A 26,928-nucleotide genomic window follows, 5' to 3' on the forward strand; every position below is an offset into this window, starting at 1 on the left:
TCTGTTCTGTGATGAAATCTCTCTTTCTGTCACATAATACCAATCGTAATAATGTGCAATTAACATGTGAGCTACTCTGTAACGACTGAGCTGCTGGACTGGAATATGTTGAATATAGTTTAGCAAAATGTTCAATATATGTTCAGGAATTTTCAGTAGTTTGTGGCAGTGCACTAAAACATATTTGATCTAATTTGTTTTGGTCAAACTTATTTTTAAGCGCACATTACAAAATTGTCCAAATCATGTTTCTTCCATCTTAAAAATATTGGGAAATTAAGGTGTTTTCTAAATAACAACAACAACATTTATTTATATAGCACATTTTCATACAAATAATGTAGGATTCTGAGAAATTAATTCATGCATTTATTTCTAGTAGGAATGTCTACTGCAATGCAGTGTTCACTGGATGTTCAAACTGTTCTTTATACAGCTTCCAGTTAATCCAAAATGCTGCTGCAAGAATTATTATAAGAACAAGAAAATATGAACACATAACTCCAGTTCTTAAATCCTTACACTGGCTCCCGGTTAAGTTTAGGGCAGATTTCAAAATCTTCCTTTTAACATATAAAGCATTAAATGGCCAAGGTCTGGCTTACTTGTCTGAACTTATCATGACTTACAAACCAGAGCACACATTAAGATCTCAAGATGCCAGTCTGCTAATGATTCCAAGAATTAACAAAATAACAGTGGGAGGTTGAGCTTTTAGTTACAGGGCCCCTAAACTGTGGAATGGTCTGCCTGCTACTATAAGAGATGCCCCTTCGGTCTCAGCTTTTAAATCCCGGCTGAAGACTCACTACTTTAGTTTAGCATATCCTGACTAGAGCTGCTGATTAACTGTACAGACTGCATCTCTGTTAGTCATGGCTGAGGTCTCCAGGACTCTAAACAAATCCAAATCATATTATGTGATATCATCTACTGTTAAATTCTGTTCCATACTTGTACATTTTTTATACTGTATTGAGGATTTGTTCTGTTCTGTGTGTTGTATTATATTGACCCCCTTCTTTTTGACACCCACTGCACGCCAAACCCACCTGGAAAGGGGTCTCTTTTTGAACTGCCTTTACCAAGGTTTCTTCCATTTTTTCCTTACAAGGGTTTTTGGGAGTTTTTCCTTGTCTTCTTAGAGAGTCAAGGCTGGGGGACTGTCAAGAGGAAGGGCCTGTTAAAGCCCATTGTGGCACTTCTTGTTTGATTTTGGGCTATACAAAAATAAATTGTATTGTATTGTATGTATTTTATGATTCTTACACTGAATATATATTTAGTATTTTTTTTTCAGTAGGCTGTGTATATACACTTCAAAATTGTTGATCTTATCTATTTTTATCTAATTTCTTATTACTTTTATTTATTTAAATGTGCATATATTTATATAATTTATCTCTTTTTCTTTACATTTATTTTGTATGTGCTTCTCAGTTGAATTATATTTAGAGTTCTACAAAATCCACTGTTAAAAAGACGTTTTATTTCAATAAATGCATGATATTTTTAAAGTCAATAAGTAATTGTGTTAAATAAACGTGATCTCAAAATTGACCAAATTGTAATTATGATTGCTGCCATAATCGTGCAGCCCTACATTAAAACGCACCTCTGGTGTCTGCTCACATTTACTTCTGCATCACCACACACTGCAGCTACAAGTAAGAACAAAAACTGGCTGCTCATAATGAAAAACTAAAAATAAGGTTTCATGCCACACTGCAATAAACAGTAAACACCATTAATGTTTTAGCATGATGCCAAATATAATGTCTCAGGACGGAAATGGTAGGTCACAAAATGATGCACAGATGTCAGAACTGGCCACCCTCCCATGGCTTGTCTGATTGCTGCCACTGCACTACAGAAGTCTTTTGTCTTTTCCGCTTACTTGATTGTTTAATGTGGACAGTAAAAGTACTCATTAAATGTAATTGCTATCCATTTCTGACCATCTCCAAAAGTGGTCTGTGTGATCCATCGCCAGCACGTTTCCACTCAGTATTTTACTGTGGTCAAATGCCATGTGAACGCATGTTAATCCAGGTATAAATGCATGTACTTTATGGGTGGTCTTCCAAATCCTTTGCTGCAATATACAGGTAAAATTCCGTTACAACGAACTGCCAGGGACCTATAAAATATTTTGTTGTAATGAAAATTTCATTGTAATGAGATTCTGTATTTCTTTAACTTGCGTCCAGGTGTTTACAATCACTTCAATAGCTTCTTTCGTGTTAATTTTAATCTCGTCCTGTCTACAATTTTTCTCAGCATTTCCTTTTGATAATACACTTTCAGGGTGCGAATGATGCCCAAATCCAATGGCTGAAGCACTGCTGTGCAATTGCATGGGAGGAATTCAACGCGGACATTATCTAAATGTGGAAGCATGTTATGGGCAGCACAGTTATGAATCAGAAGCCGAATCATACTTTCCTTCTTCATATTGTGAGGTTTCTGAACTCTTTTGGGATCCCCCCCACCCAACGGGACGACATGCTGAAGTGCGTACCCAAGCGCAATTGCCATGTCTGTGTTAGACTGTTTGTCCGTTGCTGGGACAGGGCAACAGCAGGCTCACAGCGCTGCGGTGAAGCGACACGGAAGCAAATCCTAAAAGGTCGTGGTCGCGCTATAAATCCCTGTCTTGCACCCAAAAACACGAGGCTTAGTCTCAGTAATTTAGCAAAACCAGCTTTATTCAGCTTGAAGCAGGAACAGCAGGGTTACTTACTGTAGCGGGATCTGCCACTCTCCTATACACAGACACAGCAGTCAGACAGGGTTGTGGCCAGGTTAGTGGCCAAGTAATCCTGAACCCTGCATTTACAATGTTCCTTGCATCACCCATCAAGATCTTTTCTGTTTGCTTTGGTGAAGAGCTTCAGCAGAGCTGTGAGCCTGCTGTTGCCCTGGCAACAGATGAACAGTCTTCCACAGACACGGTGATCGCACTTCGGGACGCTCTTCAGCGTGTTGTCCCGTTGGGGGAGGTCCCAAGAGAGTTTAGAAACCTCACATTTTCTTGAATGAGTGCCACATTAATAGGAATGTTTCTTGAATGAGCATCACTGAACCACATAAAAATGGCTTTTTCGACATCTTCAAATACAGCAGTTCGCATACGTTAGCAACCAGAGATTTTTCTTCTTTTTTTGCTCGGTCTTTCAAGAAAGTTGACAGTGTCAATGGCGAAATTCCGAATTCACTGGCAAAGTCTTTTTTCTTTTTGCCGCAATCAAGAGCTGCAAAAATGTTAAGTTTTTTTTTCTAAAATGAACTGTTTTTTCGTGTCTGCCGTTTCTATAGGAGGGTGACATTGAGTTAAATTCCAATGGATGTTTTTCAGATGTTGCCGAGCAATAAGCAAAAGGTACCACTGAAAACCACCAAAAACAAAACAGCAAAAAAAAAAAAAAAAAAAACAGTTCAAGGAAACTTTGAAGAAAGAAAAAAAAAATTACAATGTTTCTTTTGGGGATCGTTGTGCACAACTGAGCTGCGACTACAGAACTAACTGCTCTGTGGATGATTCATTCAGAAATTTCAAGCTCTTTTGGGCACTTCGTTGTAATGAAGGTATCTGCTGAATTTATTTCGTAGTAACAAGACATATGGGGAAGCTGTCGGGACCATAAAAATACTTCGTTGTAATGAAAATTTTGTTGTAATGATATTCGTTTTAACGGAATTTTACCTGTACTTGGCTTCACAGAGGCACGGTTTACGTCCTTATTTTTTTCAGCTGCAGGTCATTGCTTTACTTTTGTTTAAGTGCTGCTTCCCTTTACCTTATTTTACATCCAAATTTCCACATTACTCCAGATTTTGGATATATAAATATAGTTTTTCCTCCATTTCATCCCTTATTTTGCAACAAAGTATGCTTCCATTACCAGTGGATTTAAAAGGATTGTTTATGTGCACCAGATAAGGAACAGAAATACTCATAGGCTGTATTTTGGTATAATCAATCAACTACTTTGCATGCACTTTAGAAACCTGGTATATCCTGAAATGTATATTTAACACTATGTATATTAGGGTTGTTATACATTACTGTAATAATTATTATTCTATTCTAAATTAGTATTAACATATAGAATTTGTGAATATTACAGAAAGAGAGGATCATACAACCCGAGACATGTGTGCCCTTTATAATGTACAGTATATACAATATTCTTATGTTTCATATAACTCTCAGCAACTTTACCAATGACTAGCATAAACAATGGATTTAAAAGATATTGATTCTAAGTTTGGAAAGATGAAGACAAAAATAAACCGTTTTGAAATTTAGTGATTTGTATTTTTACAATAATAAAGAGCTGTAAGTAAACATATTATTATTAACATTTATTTTTTTAAAACAGTCATTCCATTTGAAAAATAAAAACTACCATCATGCAATTAAACTATATAGACTGGTATGTGAATGTCATGTTTGTAAAGTAAAAGCAGCATTAACTGCTTGTTGATATATTGCAGCCCACATCTGGTATATAAAGTGTTATTTTTGGTCCCATGAAAGTAAGTTGGATGCCCTAGTTTTAAAGGAACAGCCTAGATCCTAGTTACTGCACTAATTCCCTTCATAATTTGGATCATTCCATTTTAATTCAAGAAAATAAAAAAAATGTATTTGAATCACCGTTTTTAAACTTGGTATATCAGTTTCACCAACCTTCCAAAGCTCAGAAATATTTTTTGTTTACTAAAAAAACAAAAATTCCCTGTGAGCTGCAGACACTTTTCTTAACCAAGGACAGCATAAAAATGTTTAAAGTCTAGATTTCTTTTTTCAAGGTTGAAGTTCATCTTGCAAACTGCATTTTTAATTGCTTTTGGTTATTAAAGAGCTTGGAGTAACAAGTCGTTTTTTATAATAAAATAAGTATTCATGGGTACTACTTGTATTTTAAAAACTGACCTGTTACTTGTTCCCCTTCATTATATAACCACCCCAAACCTGTTCAAGGTTTCAAGCTTCAAAAAAAGGCATGTGAGGGGAGGGATCAGTTTATTTTTTAATTGAATGCAAAGTACTGTGTACCTGGTTTCAAATAAAACAAAAACTGTGTTGTTATTCAAAGGGTTTTAAGAGCTACTCGGCTCTGAACATTAAAAAAAATCTCCAAAATGACACATTCATTTCACTCACTTTTAATCCTCATTCTTCTTTCAAAAGAAGTGAACCGAAACCTTATAGACCTTCACTTTGCTCACGGTTTTCTAATATGACATTTATTTGGAGGAAGAGAAGGACTAGACACATGAAAAAATGGTGTGACATATTGCACTAATATTTTGTTATCTGAAAACACAATAAGGAGATTTAGACAACAATTATGCAACAATAAAAGAACAAACACATACCAGAATCTTCAGCCTCTGCCAGAAGTTCCTTACGTGTTGTGGCTCTTCCTGAATACCTCCTGTCAATATCCAAGAGAGAAATAAGAGAGGCACGACTTCGCAGTGAGCTCACAGCCAAGTCTCCTTCATCATTTTCACCTTCATCAAATGTTTCTATTACTTTGGCCTTGGTAGCTGTAAAGGTGAGAGAAAAGGTCTTAATTTACAAAAAATGAATAAAATATTTTAAAAGTAAACCCGACACACACATTTATCACCTGTAAATTTATTTGGATAAACACATTAACCTAGTCAAAGATTTCCATTCCATGCCAAATTACAACTTTGTGGATTTTCAGGCACATTTGGAACAAACTGAACTCCGATAATAATGCATTTAAATAATTCAAAAGGACTCAAATATGAAGGAAACATTGTAGGTAATTTCTTACATATAGTCATGAGCCTGTTATCCAGCATGTTTGTGACAAATTACCCATTATTATTTTCTGAAGAAAACAGTCTTTCCTCCTTTCAAAAAAATCGAGATGTAGCTCAGAGAGAACATCAATAATTATTAATATGGCTTGAGGAAACCAAGGCATGATTTTTGTCTCAAACCAAAATTATTTTGGCATTCAGATGAATAACTGGATTACATATATAAATGATGTGTCCCTGTATGTTATAGAACATTTTCTTAAATAGATGTGCAAACCTAAAAGAATTAGTTCTGACACTGCAGCTTTCTATAGTTACGTGAAATGGTACAAATTGAAGGTGCAACATTCACTTTTGTTAAGTTAATGAAAGACGACGATAAGTCATGTATGCCTAAAACAGCTGAAGGCCATGTCTAATTAGACGACTTTTCCAGTGATTTTCAGTCATTGACTCGATTTACATATCCTAACAAAGTGTGAGGCAGTTGCGGCACATTCCCATGATCGCCAGTGGTGTAGCTTGACATAACCAGCACCAGCCTTTGACTTGCACCGAGAACATCAAATAGGTCTGATTTTGTCTGAAATCATAGGGGTGGGTTTGTTTTTGTGCGAGAGCTGACAACAAATGAACACTAACGTAGTAATATAATGCACATTATGCAGCTACAAAGAATAGGAGACATATGTGTTTTGAACCTGAAAAAAAGAAAGTATCTTATTAGTCTGTTGTATCATGTTTGGCGCACCATGACAGAATGGGGGAAAAAAAGAAAAAACAAAATTGGGCAGAGATTGCAATTGAACAGGCACCAGGTTCATCAAGCAGTATGTTATCATCGGTCAGAAAAAAGGGGCAAGCTCCTGATACTTTGAAGACTTGAAGCTGTTCTGGAAAGTCACCACGCAGTCATTTGATCTGATATACCCTGCAATTTTTAGTCATGTAGAAAGATATGTTCAGTTGATGAGATTAGCAACTGCGTTGTCAAGTTCAGCATTCCCTCAGACTAGAAGTTGTATAATATGCCCCTGGCTTAATTTGTCATCCCCTGTGATTTTCAAATTATGCAATCAGATATCCTCAAGCAATGAGATTAGCAGCTCTGTCGTCAAACTTGACACCCCTCCAACTAGAAATCACATTGTACCATTGGTGTAACTGAAAAGAGGAACGGGGTAGTTGTGGTCTACATGTAATTGCCTATGAATAAATATACTGGTAATTTCTGAATTTCAAACAAACTTACTTTTTGAAAATCATTAATATTAAGTTGCACCTAGGTAATGTGATTATTAAGAATGTTAAATTACAGGAACATTACAAACTTATTTTTATTAAATCCGTAACTTTTCTTATGATTCTATTTTCCCCCTTTCAAAGCAAATATTTAATAAAGGAATGCAAATGCCTTGTAGTGCATAATTGTATAATCATTTACAAACTTGAAGGAAATAAGGAAGAATTAGTATATGTGTAATCCAACAAAACCTGAGAAACAAAGCACCAGAAAAAGATCAGAAACTCACGGAGTGTTCTGTTCAAGAAGTCTATTAAATAATCTTACAAAAAATTAATTTATGATGCAGCATTATTCACTCAAGAAATAAAACAAATTACATGTATCTGAGAATGTCACTGTCTTGGCAACTTGTGCTGTACTCCAGATCATTTTGTGTACAGCACTTGTCAAGTATGTATACTAAAAAACCTGTATTCTGGGTGATGATTTTTTTTTTTTTAAATGTAGCAACACACAACTTCTTGTGTACTGTACACAAAGTAATTATTATACTTGCCAAACTACTCTGTACTATAGCAGTAATACACTAACTTATGAAATACTAAAACACAAATATGCCCATTTAGTCTGACTATGCTATACAACACTAGTATGCCTTTGTGCCAGGAGACTGTATTTACTCCAAATGCAGCATATGACGCAAGTCTGGACACAAGATGGCCCCCACCTTTGCCATATGATACTACCTCTTAACTGACTAATATTCTAAAAAACTATAAAGAGAAAGACTATTATGGTAGTAGAATAATAGAATGTGCCCTATCAGTTAACCATCACCAGCATGACCGACCTACCTGTGTGACCCTGCAAACAGATCACTTAGCCTGCTGGCACAACTGATATACAAATATCAATTCGCTCATTTTCAAACAGGCTTACATAGGGCTGGAGTCTAACAAAGCAACATTGGGCACAAGGTGGGAACCATCATATAAACAACACTGCACATGCAGAGTGCCTCAGCTAAGCAAGCAGCACCAGGTTCCAGAAATATTAGATCCACGACACACTTAACCAATATCTGTTTCTGCTATAAAACATCATATCCAGCCAGTTATTGAAAACATTCTAGAACAGAAGTCACTTTATCTTATTTATAAAAAAACAAGGATCTGATTAAAACTGTGGGCAACACTCAAAGTGTGGTGCTGAGGTGTCATCCATTGTACAGTTGCACTCCTAAGGTAAGAGAAATAATTCTCTCCTGCAAATATTCTTCTGAAGTTACATTGCCATTACTTTATTCCAAATGTCAAACAAAAATCAAAACAGATCTGACAGAAGTGGTGATTTATGCAACTACGACCAATTTGTGATTGAGTATAAGTACGGAAGCATGCCTGAGTACAACAGTTAATTATACTGATGAAGAATATATGCTGAGAAGTGTTTCCTCAAGAATGGGACACAAACTGCTCAAGAACTGAGGCTGGTAGTAGCATATAACAGTGTATTACTATTTAAATACTTTTTTAACTTGTAAAATATTGCCATTGTTACATTTAATGTGTTTACATACATGTATAGCAGAACTATCTGATTATATTTGCTTTAACTTATGTTACTGTAATTTAAGATTTTACTATCTGCTTTGATTTTGCACATACATGCAACAATTGTTTTCTTAATACAGCAGAAACACAAACATTTATTTTGAGAAAAAAGTTAGAATATGTTTTATAAATATTTGCATATCAGTAGTGTAATGTATTTTCTGTACTAAAAAACAGTGACACAAATTTTAAAATAAATGTGGTGCCTGTTATATATATATATATATAAATAAATGTTATTAAACACTAAATCCTTAATATTTCAATTAATCCAGCATTCTACAATTTCAAAATAACAATTTTTTTAAGTGCTTCCCTCCAAAGTGGAGGTTCTACTGCATTGTGTGTAAACTGAATATAGAATATAGAGATAACAGACAAGGTGCAAAATAATCATTGCACTGTTAAATGAAATTAATAATCACAATTATAATATCAAATTTAATAAATGTCAATTATTAATTTTGTAATAATTGGGCGTCTCTAGTCTAACTATACTCTTTTCCTCTGTTTAGGGTTTTGACAACACAAAGAAGAAAACAGACTATATAATTGAATAATATGGTTAAGGACAATTTCAAAGCCAAATCAGACATATCAATGACAAGCCAAATTAAACATATCAATGATATAATTACAGTATTATAATATACTCCATATGAAAATAAAAATAAAGATAAAACAATGACTTGATTGTGTGTTTTTCTCCAGTATTTAACAAGGCACTAATGCATTATCATGGCCGAAAAAGGAAGATATCACTCATTTCCAGTACCTTACCACACAGCTGAACACACTCTCCCACAATTTCATATGTATTTGTAAACTAATTAACAGCATCCAAGCACTTAGGATGTTATTTAAAAATTATTACTACTTTGAAGCACCTGCAGATTGTAAGGAGGATACAATGATCTATAGTATATGCAAGATGGATATCTACAGTGAAGTACCCTTACCTCCGGGCTGTTCAAGTCAATTTTATGAATTTGTTTTGGACTATTAACATCCATAACCATGTCCTCCAAGACTGTAAAGAAGAACATAACCATTTCCTCTGGCAGTGTAAGTGAAAAATCTGTTTGTGCAGTCTGATTGTACTGGCACCCCATCCAAAGTACACCAAATGTGCCAAGATAGTCACCAGCTCTTCATTGCCCCCTGCTGGTTAAGCAGGTATGGAAGTTGATAAATGGAATTGTTAGACTTAAGCAGAACACTTCTTAAGTGTGTACCGGAAGACTGGTAAACATTAATGTTACCAATGGACAGTTAGTTGAGATAAACCGAACTATTGAGTATTTTGCTTTTCAAACCTTTATTGCATTATAAAAATGTTGGGCTCAGACACTGACTAATGAAATGCTCAGGGTTTGGATGGAAAGATAGACAGAACTTTACTTGTCCCTAGGAAGAACATTATTTTTTTTACAGAAGCTCAATATATAAATGCAAACCAGACTGAATAAAAAGAATGAAAACATCTGACATGTCAATCACAGTTACAGTGAGGCATCATACAGAGGTATTCCAGTTGGTAGAATGGAGCACCAGCAATGTTTCTTTGCACACATCTGCGAAATAATTCTTTGGCTGAAAATGCTTAGTGTTGGTGTGTCAGGGAAAAGATGTGGAGCATTGTTCATAATGGCACTCAGTTTTGTTTTGTCTCCTTTGCTAATACATCTGAGGGGTTCACAGTGCATTCCATAGCTGAGCCTGCCTTTTTAATTAGCTTGTTACTTCAGTGGGCCACTCTTGAGGTGGTGGTACCAGCACAGCATAGATAATTGCACTGGCCATCACCAAGTTGCGGAATATGTGAAGATGTCACTACTCAGATCAAACGAACATATTCTTCTAAGAAAATAATGAGTCTGTTCTACCCTTACTTATACAGTTCCTCTGTGTTACAACACCAGTCCAACCTGTCACTTGTGTAGACCCCTAAATATGTGTAGTAGTTCACAGCCTCCACATCCACTCCTATAATGTAGGGGTTCAATAACCCGTTCCTTGGCTTTGCTAATGTTATGTTGCAGTCAATTCTTTCTGCACCAAGAAACAAAGTTCTCCACTTGACTCCTATATTTGGCCTCATCCTTTATAACAACACACCCTATAAAATACAGAAATTCTCAAGATGATTCTGCAAGTGTCATGACCTGGTGTTAATAGTCTGAGGTGTGCAGAGTGAAGAGAAAATGAGACAAGACTGTTCCTTGTGTTGCTTACATCCGTATCAGAGGCAGTCCTTGAGCCTCACAAACTGCATTTTCCACTACACCATTGGCTCTTCCACTTGCACATCTCTCAGCTTACCCCATAGCAAGGATGGTTGGATGGTATTGAAAGCACTGGTGAAATCAAAAAACATAATCCTTATAGTGCTGCCAGCTTTGGCCAAGCAAGGGTGAGTTCTTTGGAGCACAGCTTAACTGCATTTTCCTCTGCAATCTTTGCAAACTGCAGAGGGTCCAGGTGATCTATGACAACAGGACATAGTACATCCTCCATGAGCAGCTTCTCAGAAAGTCTGCAATCAACTGTTGAATTAACAATTTACACAAACCTTTTACCACATATTGTAGGAAACTGTAACACTGTATACTTCGCTCCCATGTACTTTGGGACTGTACACGAGCGATTCCCTACAAATGCCTGAACTGTACAACTAGTGTACTGGTACCAAGTTCTCGATGCTACTTTACAAGCTCGGTGAATGAAGCCGGTGAATTTAATTTCCTTCACTGTAACTTACAAATTGAACTCGCTCCGCTACTATGTCACAGGACTCTGGGGCCAAAGATGGAATCTGCGGAACAGCCCCAGAAACAGTTCACACGTGAGCCTCCATCAGTACAAACACATGGACGAAAAAATAAGAACAAAAACGAACAAAGAGTCCAACCGTTATACCACCCCCGCGTACTGGCTTTCATACCTTCATCCTCGTCGTCTTCGGGATCATGGAATTTGGGTAAAGGGTTTAATAAATCCTGCAACTGCAGCGAGATGGGCGCAGCCATGTTCAGAAGCGCGTTGCTGTCGCATGAGTCCGAGACGAGAGGGGTGAAGGCGCTGACGAGGTGTCACGTGACATGGCGCCATCTTCGAAATGTGACACTGCGGACGCGCGTGAACGCGGATATTCAGGATCTTCGGGTATGCGCCAAGCAGTAATGTGGTTTGAACGTGTATCACGGAGCTTATATTCAGGTTTATTTGCAAAGGAAAAATGTGAAGGGTGGAAAGGGTCAGTGAACCGGGTAACGCTCGCTGTGTTGGACTCTTTAACTCATTTTCAATCTCTGGAGAGACCATGCAACAGACTGGAAAGAGAAGCTTGTATGGAATGTGAAAAGGTCCTCCGCTGTCTTTTGGTTGATTTTGGTCCTTGAATGTGCTGCGACGTGCAAAAATCTCGGGGTACACAGAGAGCCCAAGGAGTGAGCGAACGTGGCTGGAGACGGCACTTAAATGGTCTTGTCTTTAGTGGTGTATGTTTCGGACTGTAACAACGTGTTTACATGCGACTGTAACAGTTGATCAGTGTAAAACGAGACGTTAGAAATATATGATTTTTGATTTTGGGGTGTTGTTTTTACGGCAGAGTTTGAGGAAGAAGAAAAAAATCAGCTGATGGAAAAGAGCACGACTGTACACCTTCTCGTAAGCACGTTACTCGTGTTGGGCTCTCGAAGTTGTGCATCTTTTTCATCTTTCATAGCGGTTCGTTTTATTTTTATGGTGACCTATGTAAGGTTTATTGCGGGATGGAGCGATGATATAATAACTGCATAAATCGGAAAATTACAGCATTTGTTCCAGCGTATTCTGTGTATGTTTCGTTATGGATTTTTTAGTTATATATAAGTGTCGATTACAGTGGTTTTAAAGTACTGTTCTCTTCTCTATAAATGCGTGTTTCCGTGCAAATTTATTCTGCTTGCTTCATTTTGGCATTGCCGTGATCCGTGTTAGTGCCGGCTCCATCACAGACCACTTGAGCACTATGAGGGCTGAACATCATGAGAAATTAAAATGAGATTACACCACAACATTAAAAGCAGAGCTCATGTCACAGGCAAAAAAAAAAAAAACAGAAATTAAATCTTGGCTGCCAGATAGAGTTATCAGGACTGAGCTTTGATGCAAGTACTCGTGCAAATGACAAGATTAAAATCAACTGTGCAGTGTTTGACACCTGAAGTTAGATTTGACTAATTTTGCCAGTTAACGAATGATAGGAGGGCCTTCTTAACGTATGGTTACTGGCTGGGGGCCCCAGGAGCATGGGGGCCCACGGTGTTTCTGATGCCTATGTATGTTTCTGTTTTGCTATCAAAACGGGGCCCCAGCACACTACTTTGCCCCTGGGCTTGTGATGCTGTTAAGATGGCAATGATTGATAGAACTAAAAAAAGACAGCTTACTTTTTCACATGGCTGAGCCTGTTTATACTATATTATCTTTATATGTTCCCTTCTAACTTCTTTTGTCTTTTTGACCTTAAGGAGTCATTCTTATTGGTGGAAAAATACACCGATCTTATATCTGGCCACCAGTAAACCTGTAACTTCAAATGCAGGGCTATACTTGGAAGATGAATGGACAGTATCTGCTGATTTATAGCTGTGTGTCATGACACAGCTGCAGCCTCACAGTGATGGGCTAGTTTGGCAATATGTTTGGACAATTCAAGTAATTCATACTTGTTGGTTTTAATTTTTACTCTTTCCTGATCTTTACCAAAAATGGCATTTTTGATATGCCCATTTTATATTTGCTTATAGTTAAGCATTCTGTTTTTACTTGGCATAATATTTATTTTTTATTCCCTATTTGTTTCATTTTGAGTTTTTACTACTTTCATGGGGGGAGAGTTCATGAATATTATTAACATTTTCTTCTTAACATAAAAAAATTAAAGCATGTTTAGGGCATCATGGTCAGTTGCAGTTTGCAAAAAGCTTGTTTAATATTAAATTATTTAATTTCACATCAACAGAGTACAATGATTTCATTTGGGGAGCTAGATAATTTGAAATATGTGTGAATGCAATGTGTGAGTGTGAATATATATCCTCTTTAATAAAATCCCTGTGTGCGTCCAGGTGTCCGTGTGTGTGTGTGTGTCTTCTGGTGAAGTGCGCATGTGCGAGGTACGGTGCAATGTGCGATATTACTGTCACAGAAAGTTACAGGCGTTTTACGGAAATACAAACCAGTATTACTGCGAGAGGAAATTGAAGGTACACAATCCAGTGACTCATATTACAGCCACATACATGCCAGTATTACTGTCAGAGGAGATTAAAGGCATATTACCGACGCACAGGCCTGTATTACCGCCAGAGAAAATTAAAGGTATATTACAGACGTACAAGCCAGCGGACGTACAAGACAGTATTACTGTCACAGAAAATTAAAGACACACAATACACAGCGGCAGCCCATGAAGAACGGTCAGCTCAGCAAGTAAACATCAACAAAAAGAATGAGGTCAAAGTCCCTTGCCATTTAATATAGACTGTACCTACTAATGTTTATGCACTACTGTTCTAGCGCCCGTGTAACGAGCTAAATGACTAGTGTGTGTATATATATATATATATATATATATATATATATATATATATACACACTATATATATTCAGTCATGCACCTATTTATAGGTCCATTTTGAACCAGCAATTTGGCCATATGTCATATTAGCCTTATGTCATGTAAAACCATGTAAAGGTCACTGCAGTTTTGACTGTGTGGGTCTGGTCTGGGTCACCGGTACGCATACTTTAACTGCCAGTACAGAGTTGTACAAACTGGTCTTCAAGTTTCTGTGTAAGGGAATACGGTGTGGGCCGAATACTTAGGAATTAGCCACTTGGAGCAGCGCCAATCAAAGCAAAGCTTAAAGGGCCCCCCAAGAGTCAGAAAACATATGAGACCCTGTGAAATAATATTAGTGCAGCATTTAACATCCCTGCTGCATCGCATTCCTTCGTAGCACTCAGCATCTCTGCTGCGCCACCTGATAACAAAGCGTTCAAGGCCGTCACTGTTGTGCTTTTGTCAATGGCTGCACGCCTACAACAGAAAAATGTTTCAGAGAGTTTGTGTGCTGTTTCAGGAAAGAAGGGAAGGCTATATATAGGTAATGGCATTGACAAGTTGCGTGAGTCTGGTATGAAAATTATGAGCTGGCAGTCATCATGCAAATAAGCAGATTAAAAGCCAGCCGCAAGGGAGGCTATAAAATGATAAGGCTGCCAAAGTCGAAAAAACATTCCAACTCTGCGACAGCGAGTGTCCCTTTTAAAGATAGTGAGCCACCTTAAAGAGCAAAGGTTCCAGTGGCACTCTGCTCAGCAAACGCCACAACAGTGAAGCACCACACTATTTTATCTATGGAAGCTCGTGGTTAGTACTGCTGTGTCACAGCTCAGGTCACATTTCTGGCCACAATAATCAGTCCAGCATATTTGGCAGATGTTTCCTTAGCATTCAGGGACACTTAAAAGACTATTGCACTATTACTAATAATCAAAGCTAGTTTAGTTTCTCCTTCCCCTTTGATTTTAATGCATTTAGTTGAGCTCAAAGTGAAGCAAATTCAGTGGGGTTCGTTCATCACTGAGTAACACACAACAATAAAATTTTTTTTTTTTTTTTTACTTTTCCAATTATTCTTTAACAGCTATAAATGTATTAACACCACTCAACAGGACAAGGTAGATTATCAGAATCACTGTCCTCTGCAGATTCATGTACAGCAAACACTGTTGCATTATCATCATCCAAAAAGTCACTTTCTTGTAGCAGTCCTGGTGGAGGTTCTTCTGATACAGGTGTAGGTTTTTTCAGGAATATGTCTAATGTTGTTTGTTTCATTTATTTCTTTTTTTCATCATAGATTTGCTTGCAGTTTGCAAGTACATTGTGATTTGTTCTTTCCAATAACGGATAGCATTCACCAGCTGTGTTGCAGGAAGACGTGCAGCTTCATTTCCAAATCAGTAGCACAATGTTTCTTCTTGAATTCCTGTACAGGTTTTGTGTGTGACTGTTTTGGGGCCATAATGATTACAGTATTTTTTTTTTCCCACAAAAAATAATCTATGAAATATTGAGGCACGTCAAAAGAGACACAGTAAAAAACAATGGAAGAATAGCAGAGAACAGCTGCAGACACAATACTTTACAAACCAAAATGTTTTACATCTTGTTTTGTGTACAGTATTATCTTATTAATATGTACAGTAAGTAGTATCTTATTAATAAAATATACAAAAGCATACCAAAATTATTAAAAACTTATGTATCTCATATCTGTTTATTACATATGAAATGAACTTGCACTCTTCATATCTAAGTTATATTATTCTATGGCCGGCTGCACTGGCGCACATGTGTAATAAACAGGCCTAGGGTTCCTGTGGCCCTCAGCCTTAAGTACGACTAGCCTTAATTCAGCTGGCCATACATCAGCGCATGACTGTATGTGTGTGTATATAATAAACAAAGAGTGTAATATGAGAGATATATACACTACCAGTCAAAAGTTTTAGAAAACCCCCAAGTTGAGTGAACAGCATGAAATGGTACAAATGTAAGAAGTAGACTGCTACAGGTTAAAGACAAAGTCTAGGTTATCAAGAACTGAAAAATAATGTGATCTTTATTGTTGTACAAAAAGGTCCTTTTTGCGGAACAAATAATGGGTCAAAACCTTACAGCTTTTCTGCAGCAATGAAAGTTAAATGATAAGTTCGGTATTTTTCAAGTTTAAGGTAATTCCTCATAATCATGGTATATATTGGTTTGACACATGAAATTGAAATCTAAAGTGAAGCAAATTTCAGTTTTTAAAAATAACTATCCTGCTTTAAAGGAGCTGATGGGTTCCATTATAAAGAAAAGCCTTAAAATTTATCAAATACATTTATTCTTTAAGCCAAAATGTTATCAAGTATTGGTGTGTTTTGAGATTAGACACATATTGCAAATTAGCATATCCATATTGTATTAAGAAAGCCATTGTTGTGAGATTCAGCCATTTTCATAGGAGACTGGCTGTGTGCTTTACTTCTCTAACCACCCCATTCATCTTCCTCTGTGCTGAAATGGTGCTGGTTTCACCCCAAAAACTCCTCACCAAGTGCCATTATAGACGTTGTATGTTGATGCCCAGATGTGAATTGCTGTTTATGTTCTGTGGACAATTAGACAATAACTAAAAAAGCACACTTATGATCGCTTATGTTCATTCCCTATATGGAAGCTTATTTCTTGGTATTTCCTGCTACCACTAAATTGATAATAGACATGTGTGCTTCAGTGAAAGAGAATATTGAGCATGTGTGTAGTATGCAAACAAGTGAGAAGAACTGAACAGACTTTATAGGCATCCATCCCTCTTTCCAACCCACTTATCCATGGTGGGGTCGCAGGAACCTATCCCAATAATCAAAGGGCACAAGGTGATAGTCCATCACAGGGTGAAGAACACACACACATCTGGACCACTTTAGCAATGGCAACTCACCTAATTTTAATGTAGTTAAAGTTTATTATGTTAAGTACAGATGTTTTAACATAGGCAGAGGTGTAGAGCGGAACTCTCATGCCTACCTCCTGGTTCTACATGGAGTTTGCATGTTCTCTCCATGTATTTACAGTTAGTGCATTTACTCACTCAAAAACATTGTGCTGTGTTCTTTTATTACCATATCCTCAACAACTCATATATTTAAAAAAGTGATATATTTTGTGGTTATTCAGTCTACTCCATAACACACTCAGATTTTTTTATTTTCTGATTTTTTTTTATTGTGTGTGCACAAGACATTCCCTGGGAATGATGACTTGCTTTTTCAAAAATCTGAGGCTTTTATTAAAAATACAATGCCATGTAATCAGTTCAGGTTTATTGTTATGTGTACAAGGTTGAACTTGTGGTGCATCTTACTACCTAGGCTATGCAAAATAACACAGTATGTAAAAAGGCAGCGTTTGGCATTGGGTTGTCATAACTCCACCTATGATGGCCACTGCAAGTGCACAAGCAAGCGAGAAACTTTTTTTTGAGAAAATAGTACCAAGAATGATAACATTTCTTATTTTCAGTTTACTTCTATTGTCACAAGCATACCTCAGAACCATGGAAAGTACGCTTGTTAAATCAAAACCTTTTCTATTTCAAAGTGGACGTATTTGATAAGGTTTAATGCTTTTGTTTATAAAGGGACTACAGTACCCATTGGCTCCACAATAAGATGCAAAAGTCGGTTAGTTATTTTTTTTTTATTTATAAAATATGCTTCACTTAAGAACGCAGTTTCATGTGGCAAACTAACATTTATCATTTTTCAACTTTGACTTGAAAAATGCTAAACTTATCATTTAAGGCTTGAAAGGTGATGTAAATAATTCCTATAGGTGTCCCAACTTTTGTTGATTACTTACAAACTCTCTGTGTGTATGAAAGCAAGGTTCAAGCAAACTTATCTACTCACCTCTAAAGCATTATTTGGACAATAATGCACTCAAATATTGCTGTCATAATGGAAAGGAAAAGACAGACGGACTATTATAACCCTTAAAATTGCTGGTCTTCCCGTTAGAGAAACTGCAAAGAAAGCCAAGGTGTTAGTGAGTACCATTTCCTACACCACCTAAAGGAACTTGGAAACTGTGACAGGATTCTGAAGACAACTTTCTGAGAGGCAAAAGCTTGAGTGACAGGCACCTCACAAGTGCTTCAAGGACATCAATAAACATCTACTATAGAGGAAACTTGGAAACAGCAGTTTAATGTTGGCCATATTCAGTATCCAGTACATCATTTTCAGCTTACCCAGCAGACATTCATCTCACCCTTTTTTGCATTCTTCGGTTTATAGAATCCTTATTGTCACGTGTACACAGTACAATGAAATACTTCCCTATATTAGTCAATGTTTTTCTTGAAAGCTGTTAGAATATTAGACAAAGGTTGATGAGAACAGGTCATTTGGCCCAACAATGCTTGCCAATCTTATCCACCTAATTCCTCCAAAGTATTAGCAAGTTGAGACTTGAAGGTCCCTAAAGTCTCCTCTCCACCTCACTACTTGGTAATTTATTCCCTCTGTCTATGGTTCTCTACATAAAGAAAAACTTTGTATGGCAGATGACCCTTAACCAGTTCCAATTAAATCCTTGTGTTCTTATTAAACTCATTTTAATGTAACAGCCTGGATCCACTGTACTTAATTCTATTCATAATTTTAATAACTTACATCATGTCTCCCTGTTATCTCATTTTGCTCATGGGAAGCTGTAAACATTTTTGATCACTAGAATCGAGCTTAGAGTGCTCACCCTTACCAAGAATACGTAATGAAGTGAGAGTGCATGTTCCTCAGTTTAATTACTTCAAAGTTCACATATAGCCATACTCACGCTGGCACCCATCTTCTCCAAAATCATTTGTTTTGTCTTGTCCCCAGTTTGGATTAGTCTGGACACCACCACAAAACAAATCTTTGATTGTAGTCTTTACCCATTGTGCATGGCAATGATCTCAATCAGTCAACCCTGTGAGTCTATTTACAGTTAGACCTGCAGAAACATGCCTGCCATCCAGTTTGTTTTCATGTTATCCCCAAGAGATGCGTCCATCATCTGTTCAATTATTATGGTCAAATGTTTGGTCTTTTCTGCTCTTTTCTTTGTGATTCCTTTACTTTTGTGCATCCAACAAAATTGGCGTATGGTGTATTATTTTCGCTTGCCATTGGTATAGTCAGGTCATCCCATTTCACTAGCACAATTTGAAGACTTGCAATCTACATGCATTTCCTTTCTCTTCTAGCTAAGCTTAAAGTATTATGCACACATTAATTTTTTTCAATAACATTAGGATATTTATGCAATGTATGTGTGTGTGTACTACTAGCATAAGCAGAAGCAAATACTTTACAATAAACAATTTCCACACGTACAGTGTAACTACTAACATAATGAGTTAATGGGACTGCTCTTTATTAAATGTTAGCAAAGATAAAAGCTTCAAGACCACCTTTTCATTTCAAAGATTTAAACAATGAAAATGTGATGGGTAGAAGGAAGTTGTTTCTCACTTGGCTGTTATCAGGGTGTCAGACATTAGGCGCTACTGTATGTCGTTTACTCGGTAAAGGCATTCATTTTTTTCTTTTTCCTCTTTTGGTTTGACCAGACAGTCCTTTGAGGAAATAACCTTGTCAGCTTAAGTGGAAACCACTGACTGCTTTAACCTCAAATCCTGTCACACACAAACACATCTTGAGGAATAACTTTAAGTGTCCTTTTCTCTTAATATGAACACAAAATATACCACACTAATATATCTAGTGCCACTTTTCCATACAACCTGGCGCCAGCTCCTCCTGCGTTTCCTTTCTTTCCTATACATTCCGGGAATCATTGACAAAATGTCCTTCGAAGTATTAAAACCTACCTGACCTTTCAAGGTTTCATTGAGGCCAAACTGAATCCTAGTCTTTGATTGGTTTTAGCTGAAGTAGCCAAGACTCTGATGGAAGAATTGGTACTATCGTCAGTTTTTACAAACTCACTTTCTTTCAGTTTTGTTTAATGGAGTCACGAATGAAGTGCAGATAGTCTGGACCAATGGCCATGTTCAGCATGACTTTGAAATGTAGTATTAATGTACGTGCTGTGTAGGTGAATATCAAAGAAGGCGGAAGAACGTGCACTCTGTCACTGTGAGGAAAAAAAAAACAACACATAGGTAGACAGGCAGCATGTAGACTAGTCAGGACCCCAGCAATTTCCATTTTCAAATGTGTAATGTAGACATTCTTACTTTTTGATATAATTAAAGCACATGTAACTCCTCCTGTCTGGAGGTAGGCCATTAGCAAGGCTGTAGCTCCTAGAGCTTCCTGATGTTAGTTAGCAGTGAAGAGCATTCAGATTTTAATTATTCAATATTGTGCCACACTACATGGATCAATAATGCATCTCTCATGCTCCTGGTTCATACTCTGTGCAGGACCCTGAAAACCACTAGATTTTAAAGACTTTAATGTTGTAAAGATAAAGAAGGACTAAATACACATTGACGTACCTTTGTACTCCTTCTAGAAGTCATATTTAATAGCGGAGCTCCTTCTCTGCTCTCCTACTTGATGACACATAAGCTTGTCCTTTCACTGCCCTGTCCACGGGCCTCTGCTTACAGTCTTTTAAGTTCAGGAGAAGCCCTGGCATTACTTCAGGGGTCAGATAATGCTGTCCATAGAACCATTGTGCCTTCTAGTGGACTTCAGGATTATTACACTGCTGTGCTCTGTCAGCTTTCTAAAGGAATGGCTGTAATTTCTCTTAATGTCAAGTTCCTGCTTCTCTTTTCTAGGACTCTTTGGGGTCTTCTGCTGCATGGGGGACTATTGCCTGTCAGTTCTCCATTGTCTGGTTCCCCAAAGTATTAACTATCTGGGACCCATACTTCCTCTGCAGTTTAGAGGTCTGCTGCAGCACCTGCCTTTGAGTGAGTTTCACAGGCAGTAGTACACACCATTGTTATAAAAGACATGTTAGGTTCTTCTTTATCTTCTGGTCATCTTGTTAGTTGGAAAATAAACTCCATCTGGTTAGATTTGACAACAGCATTCGGGGATGGGGGGGGGGTGTCTGTGTGTTTTTCAAAATGTTGCCCTCTCCAATACAGGAGAGATCTGCTGGGTCAGGGCAAGCAGAGAAGGTGGGCATCCTTTCCTGCTCCAGGAATGCCAAAATGAATACTTCGAATGAGAAAGCGTCCTCAGAAAGGTCTCTGGGAGCAAAGGTATCAAAAAGGATACGTTAATGTGCTATATAATAAAACAGCAAGATCTCTGTGTGTGTGTGTGTCCAGTCCCTGTGAGCTATATGATTGGTCAGTTTGTCTTTGGTGATACGATTGAAAGAAGTGTGAGTGTTAGACATACAAGGAGGAGAAACAGTATGGCAGACAATCAACAGGGGTTCAGACACATGCAGATAACGAGGAAAAGCGCTGAAGGTACACATAGGGCAGGAGATACAGTAGAATGATTTAAAATATTTATTATTACCTGTCTTTGACACGTAGCATGGCTAGTTTAAAGTAAAGCGCTCAAGAAAGAGATGTAATCATTCAGGTTACAGAAACACTAAATAACCAGATGCTTGTTGCCACTATGTACTAGTCTATACAGGTTTGAACCTTTGTCTCCCTGAAGGGGTGATTCAACCATTCATCCAGCTATGAAATGCCACAATACACTGTCCCTCTCTCCCTATATCAGGGTTCTTCAATCCCAGTTGCTTCTTCTTACTGGTGAGCCATTGCCCCAGTTCTCATCTTGACTTGGTGAGCCATGTGACTCAAGGTGGCCTTAAATCTGTAAGGGTCATTGACAGGGATACCAAATTGGCCTTATTACTCAGATACTACACAGTACCACCCCTCCATTGCGGGGATTGTGTGATGGGCTGGAGGTTTATAGCCGATCACCTGCCAGTGCCCACCTTTCAAAAGGGAAGCATTTCCTTTCTGCTGCCATGGTGTCATGACCTGCCAACATCTTGCTAACCCTCTGTGGCCTCTTTCTCACCCAAGAAAGCACCTGCTGTGTTGCCTGCCCTCTGCTGGATTAGGAGAGGATTACATATTTATAATTGCCTTCTTTGCTGGTATCCTTTACTGCTACTAATCGAGGACACCATGGCTGAATTGGCTCTGTTGGCATCTGCCTTCCCAGAGCTCTGCTTTATTCTGCTGTTTCCTGATTACTAACGTATCACCACTCTAATCATAAATAATAAATGGCAGAGAGATGCTGGTGCCACCCTGGGCATACCCTAGAATGGCCCAGCACTTGCTGTGAAAACACCATAGACACCTCACAAATCAGCCGTGCTATCATTCAGCTATCATTTTACACTGAATTATTACTGTGTGCAGCATTTCTGACCCAATGGTGGCACAGACGTTGTCCTCCCTTTAACTGTAGTTGCTTCTGTTTTGCCTTTTTTGCTTGCAAGGCTTTGAGTTTCAGCTGGCTTAATGTAGCATTGTGATCTCCTGATTTTTAAACTCTTTAAGTGATGTTTTAATTCTCACGTCCAAATATAATAAGATTCAGCCCCAACTTCAAGAAAATATAGTGAGAAATGAGTATGAGTACATTCACGTCTGTGCTGGAAAGCTCCTTTTTTTATCTGGCCCTTTATCATTGGTGCCATACCTTCTTTGGTTTGAATGTTTGCTCCCATCCAATCCTCATGCTTGAAAGTTTAGGGTGTGTATATCAAATCATCTGTCCTCCCATCATGAGGCTGCCAGAGCTGGTCCCAGCCAAACATCATGCACAAGACAAGAATAATCCTTGTATGGGGTGCCAGCTTATTGCAGGGGGAACGTACACACAGGCCAATTTAGCATTGCCAATCTACAGTACCTAACCTGCATGCCTTTGGGCTGTGGGAGGAAACCAGAGAACCTGAGGAGAACATGCAAACTCCACACAGGGAGCACCTGGAACACAAACCCCAGTCTCTTTACAGTAAGACAGAAGCACTCCCACTATGCCACCATGAAACTGAGTGTGTGTTTAGAATCACAAAACTGTTACACAACTCTCATGATAGTTTGTGGCCAAGGCATTGCTGTTTATATCTTGATCTGTGCCCCTGACATTTCCCTCAGGGTAGGTTCTTGCACTGTGTTGGTAGCTGCCTTCTCCCTGTGGTCATATAGTAAAATATAAAAGTTTGGAAGGTATATGGATGGATAGCCATATGTTTACAGTTTTTATGCAGCCACGGAAATGTGATATCCCTCACATATTAAATTTTTATCACACTTTTTCGGATAGCATTTTCTTAAATACCTGCAACCCGAAAATCAGGCAAGATGGTTCAGAAAATGGTTGAATGTCCTTGTTTGATAGATAGATAGTGAAGAATGTGTATTATTAGCCTCCAGCCAAAATATTGAAAGGGACTTCTAGTTTGAACTTTTGTATTACTGGCACTACTACTCGTTTCCAATGATTTCATACATTCATAGACCTTTTTAACTCTGATCATTCTTTTTACAAAAGTAGAAGTATCAGTATTCCATTAAAGATGTTATTGCATTACTTGTCAATGCTTTCTTATTATATTTACTTACTAAAATATACTGTATGTCTTCATTGCTGCTTTCACAAACTTGCTGCAACTCCAGAAGAGGTGGTGGTTTATTGCCATGCACACTCAGACTCATTCATACTAGGCCCATGCCTTTAGGATTACGGAGTGAGCCTGAGTACCCAGAAGAACTTGATAGGGAAAGTGTGGCCAGGTCACAAATCATACCGAGGTCCCCCTAGTCCTGAGAAACAGCTGACCTGGCCCATCCCTCCGTTATATATTGTACACTGCTCAAAAAAATTAAGAGAACACTTAAATCTCACATTGAATCACGATGAACAAAATGGTCTAGTGGAAAATCTTTACTAAGTAATACTTTGTAATTTGTTAATAACAAAATGATGTAACAGTGGTCAATGGCAACCAAAATCACCATCCCATTGAGTGCTGGATTCAACATCATACCTAAAATAAACAGCAACTTATAATGTGAGTGAGTAGTGTGTAAGGCCCCCACGTGCCTGTATGCACTCATGACAACATCTGGCCATGCTGCTGATGATGAGATGGAGGACGTTGTCCTAGGGGATCTCCTCCCAGACTGGATCAGGGTATCAGTGGGCTTCTAAATGGCTTGTGGCATGACTTGGCTGCATCGGATGCACCAATATCTAACGTCACAGTGAGTCTCAATTGGATTCAGGTCTGGGTGCTGGTTAGTAAATGGCATCGATGTCTTCGTCATCCAAGACTACACACTCTGGGCATATGAGGCCAGGCATTGTCCTGTACCAGGAGGAACCCGGGGCCCATTTCACCATAAAATGGACAGTGGCAGCACACCGACGCAGTGGCTGTCTACCCACACAAATGGATCATGAGATGTGTGCAATTGCATTTTTCTTGGTATTTTTGTGGACTTTAGATCAGGTACCACCAACCCAACAGGACTAGAATAAAGTGCATGGTGTTATCCTGAAGGCTCTGTCAATATAAATGAGCTCTTTACCTCCTATGATTGTCAACCAGCAGACATATCTAGAGAACCATGGATTGATTTTCACCAGTAAGTCGCCTTACCCTTAGTGGAAGGACCCAGGGCAGTGAAACGCTGAAGTGGTTCCTGGGCACATGGAAAAGCTATCAGTTGATTTTGATAACTTCCAATGAAATAGTCTTTACCTGCAGGTCTGAAAAATATCAAATGCATAAAATACCACAAATGATGCATTATAAACAAAGGTTGATTTTATAGGAGAAAGCATATAGAAAACTGCAGAGCTTTCAGCACAATTCAGACTCTTCATTGCTGCCAGTCTATGAGTCTTTGATGACCTCCTTGGCCAATCATCATAATTAGTAATTGAAAAAGATAAAAGCTCTGCTGTAACAGCCGTTCAGAGAATATAACCCATGTGCAGCTTTGCTCCATACTTGTCACTTCATTGTGTGTGCATAATATCATGTGCGCCCTTTGCCCAACTGTGCCAAATAACTGCGGTTGAAAACTGAAGAGAGAATCCCCTTATTCAAGATTCATGGGGGCAGCTTTTTAGTCTGGGTGCTAAAACAAAGTACTCATCATCTTTTTTTTTTTTTTTTTGACATGTCTCGTCTTTGGAGGTTGTACTGGCAAGTTATTTTTGACCTCAGCTGAATCTTTTAAAATAGGTTTCTCACTCATAATCCTAAAGACCACCCATGTATCCACCATCTGTGATGTTTTTAATACACTTGATATTGTAAACCTACAGTCACAGGAACAGCGGCAGCTCTGGAGGATTCTTTCTCTGAATCCATTGGGTTTGTTTAACGCCTTCAAATGCTTTTAATGAGCAAAGAATGAGCTAACGCTGCATGAAGATTTCTATTGATTTCTATCCATGACAGTGGGACCATCGACGAGATGGCCATAGCCGGCAAAGATTGATACACTTTTTCTTATAAAAAATGAACACACCAACTGGAGCAAATGAAAGATCTCGGCCACATTAAGGACTATCCAAGTACTCCTGCCATCACCTCACCACTATAGCCAGCATGCCAAAGATGACTTCCTAAAATGAGCAACTCTGCAGCTTGGATTTCATTTCATTTCTTTCAGCAAGCTTTTGAATTAGTTATTTAAAATCCTGCAAAACCATTTACCAGTGCAGACATTTAACAGATCCTCATATCAGCTCTAACCAATATTCAATATTCAATCAATTTCAATTATAATGTAAATATGACTGCTCTCTCAGGAGTTCCTTTATTCAATGTGCAGCGCAGATAAGCCCCCGTCCTAGAAATTAGAGCTGGGATGAGCGGAGGCTGCTGAGCCGCACTGAAGCTCAGTTCCCAATGGATTACAGAGGGCAGACACAGAGAGGCCAAGCCAGCAAGGCAATGTTCGTGACCTTACTTTGTCCCATGAGAATTATACTTATTTTTTTTTTTTTTTTTTTTTTTTTACAAAGTAATTCAGTAAGCAGGAGAGGTAAGCTGAAAAAAATTCCTATGCATACTTTTTGGACAAAAGAGGCAAAATCTGCCAACTCCTCATAACTCTGATTTTTAGCAATCACTAAATTTCTAAATGTAAGAAGCCAGAACACTCCCATTTCTATATACCATACTATTCTCAAACCTGCTTATTCAGATTCAGGATTGTTGGGGGAGCGGAGCCTATCCCGGCAGCACTGGGGTTAAGGTGGCACCCGTCCATCGCTAGGCCAATTCTCACGCTGGGCCAATTTGGAATTGACAATTAACCCAACAACCAAAATGAATACAGGAAAGAATCTAAGCAGATCTATACATCTAGCAAGGATATGTAGATATATTTTCTCTTGTGATTCTTAGCCTCCATGGGAGAGCCCAGCAGCTCAGAGGTGTGTGCCTGCAAGATAGGGTCTTCTAATCAGAATCGAGCAGCCAAGATTGCACAGGACAATCTTGAAAAACCTGCACTCCACGAACGTACACTTTCCAGACAGAGGACCCGAAAGTTACAAATGAGCTACCAAGCCCAGCTTCTTTCCTCTGCTGAAACAACAGGTAATGCGTAACACAATGAAAACGCGCACTTCCGATGCCATGCCTTGCCATGAATCCGAATCGAACCACAG

At 38.2% G+C, this 26,928-nt stretch overlaps 1 protein-coding gene across 1 annotated transcript in view; it reads right to left on the minus strand.

Moving 5' to 3' along the window:
• aatf (apoptosis antagonizing transcription factor) overlaps positions 1-11,768 on the minus strand; it is a 165,284-nt gene extending 153,516 nt beyond the window's left edge. Inside the window, exons 1-2 of the mRNA XM_028807067.2 lie at positions 11,612-11,768; positions 5,389-5,562 (exon numbers count right to left, since the gene is read on the minus strand). Coding sequence (XP_028662900.1) covers positions 5,389-5,562; positions 11,612-11,696 — 259 coding nt within the window. The 5' untranslated portion in view covers positions 11,697-11,768. The remainder of the gene's footprint in view (positions 1-5,388; positions 5,563-11,611) is intronic.
• Positions 11,769-26,928: the final 15,160 nt, after the last annotated feature.

The sequence above is a fragment of the Erpetoichthys calabaricus genome, chromosome 8 (assembly GCF_900747795.2).
Source record: "Erpetoichthys calabaricus chromosome 8, fErpCal1.3, whole genome shotgun sequence".
Classification (NCBI taxonomy): Eukaryota; Metazoa; Chordata; class Cladistia; order Polypteriformes; family Polypteridae; genus Erpetoichthys; species Erpetoichthys calabaricus.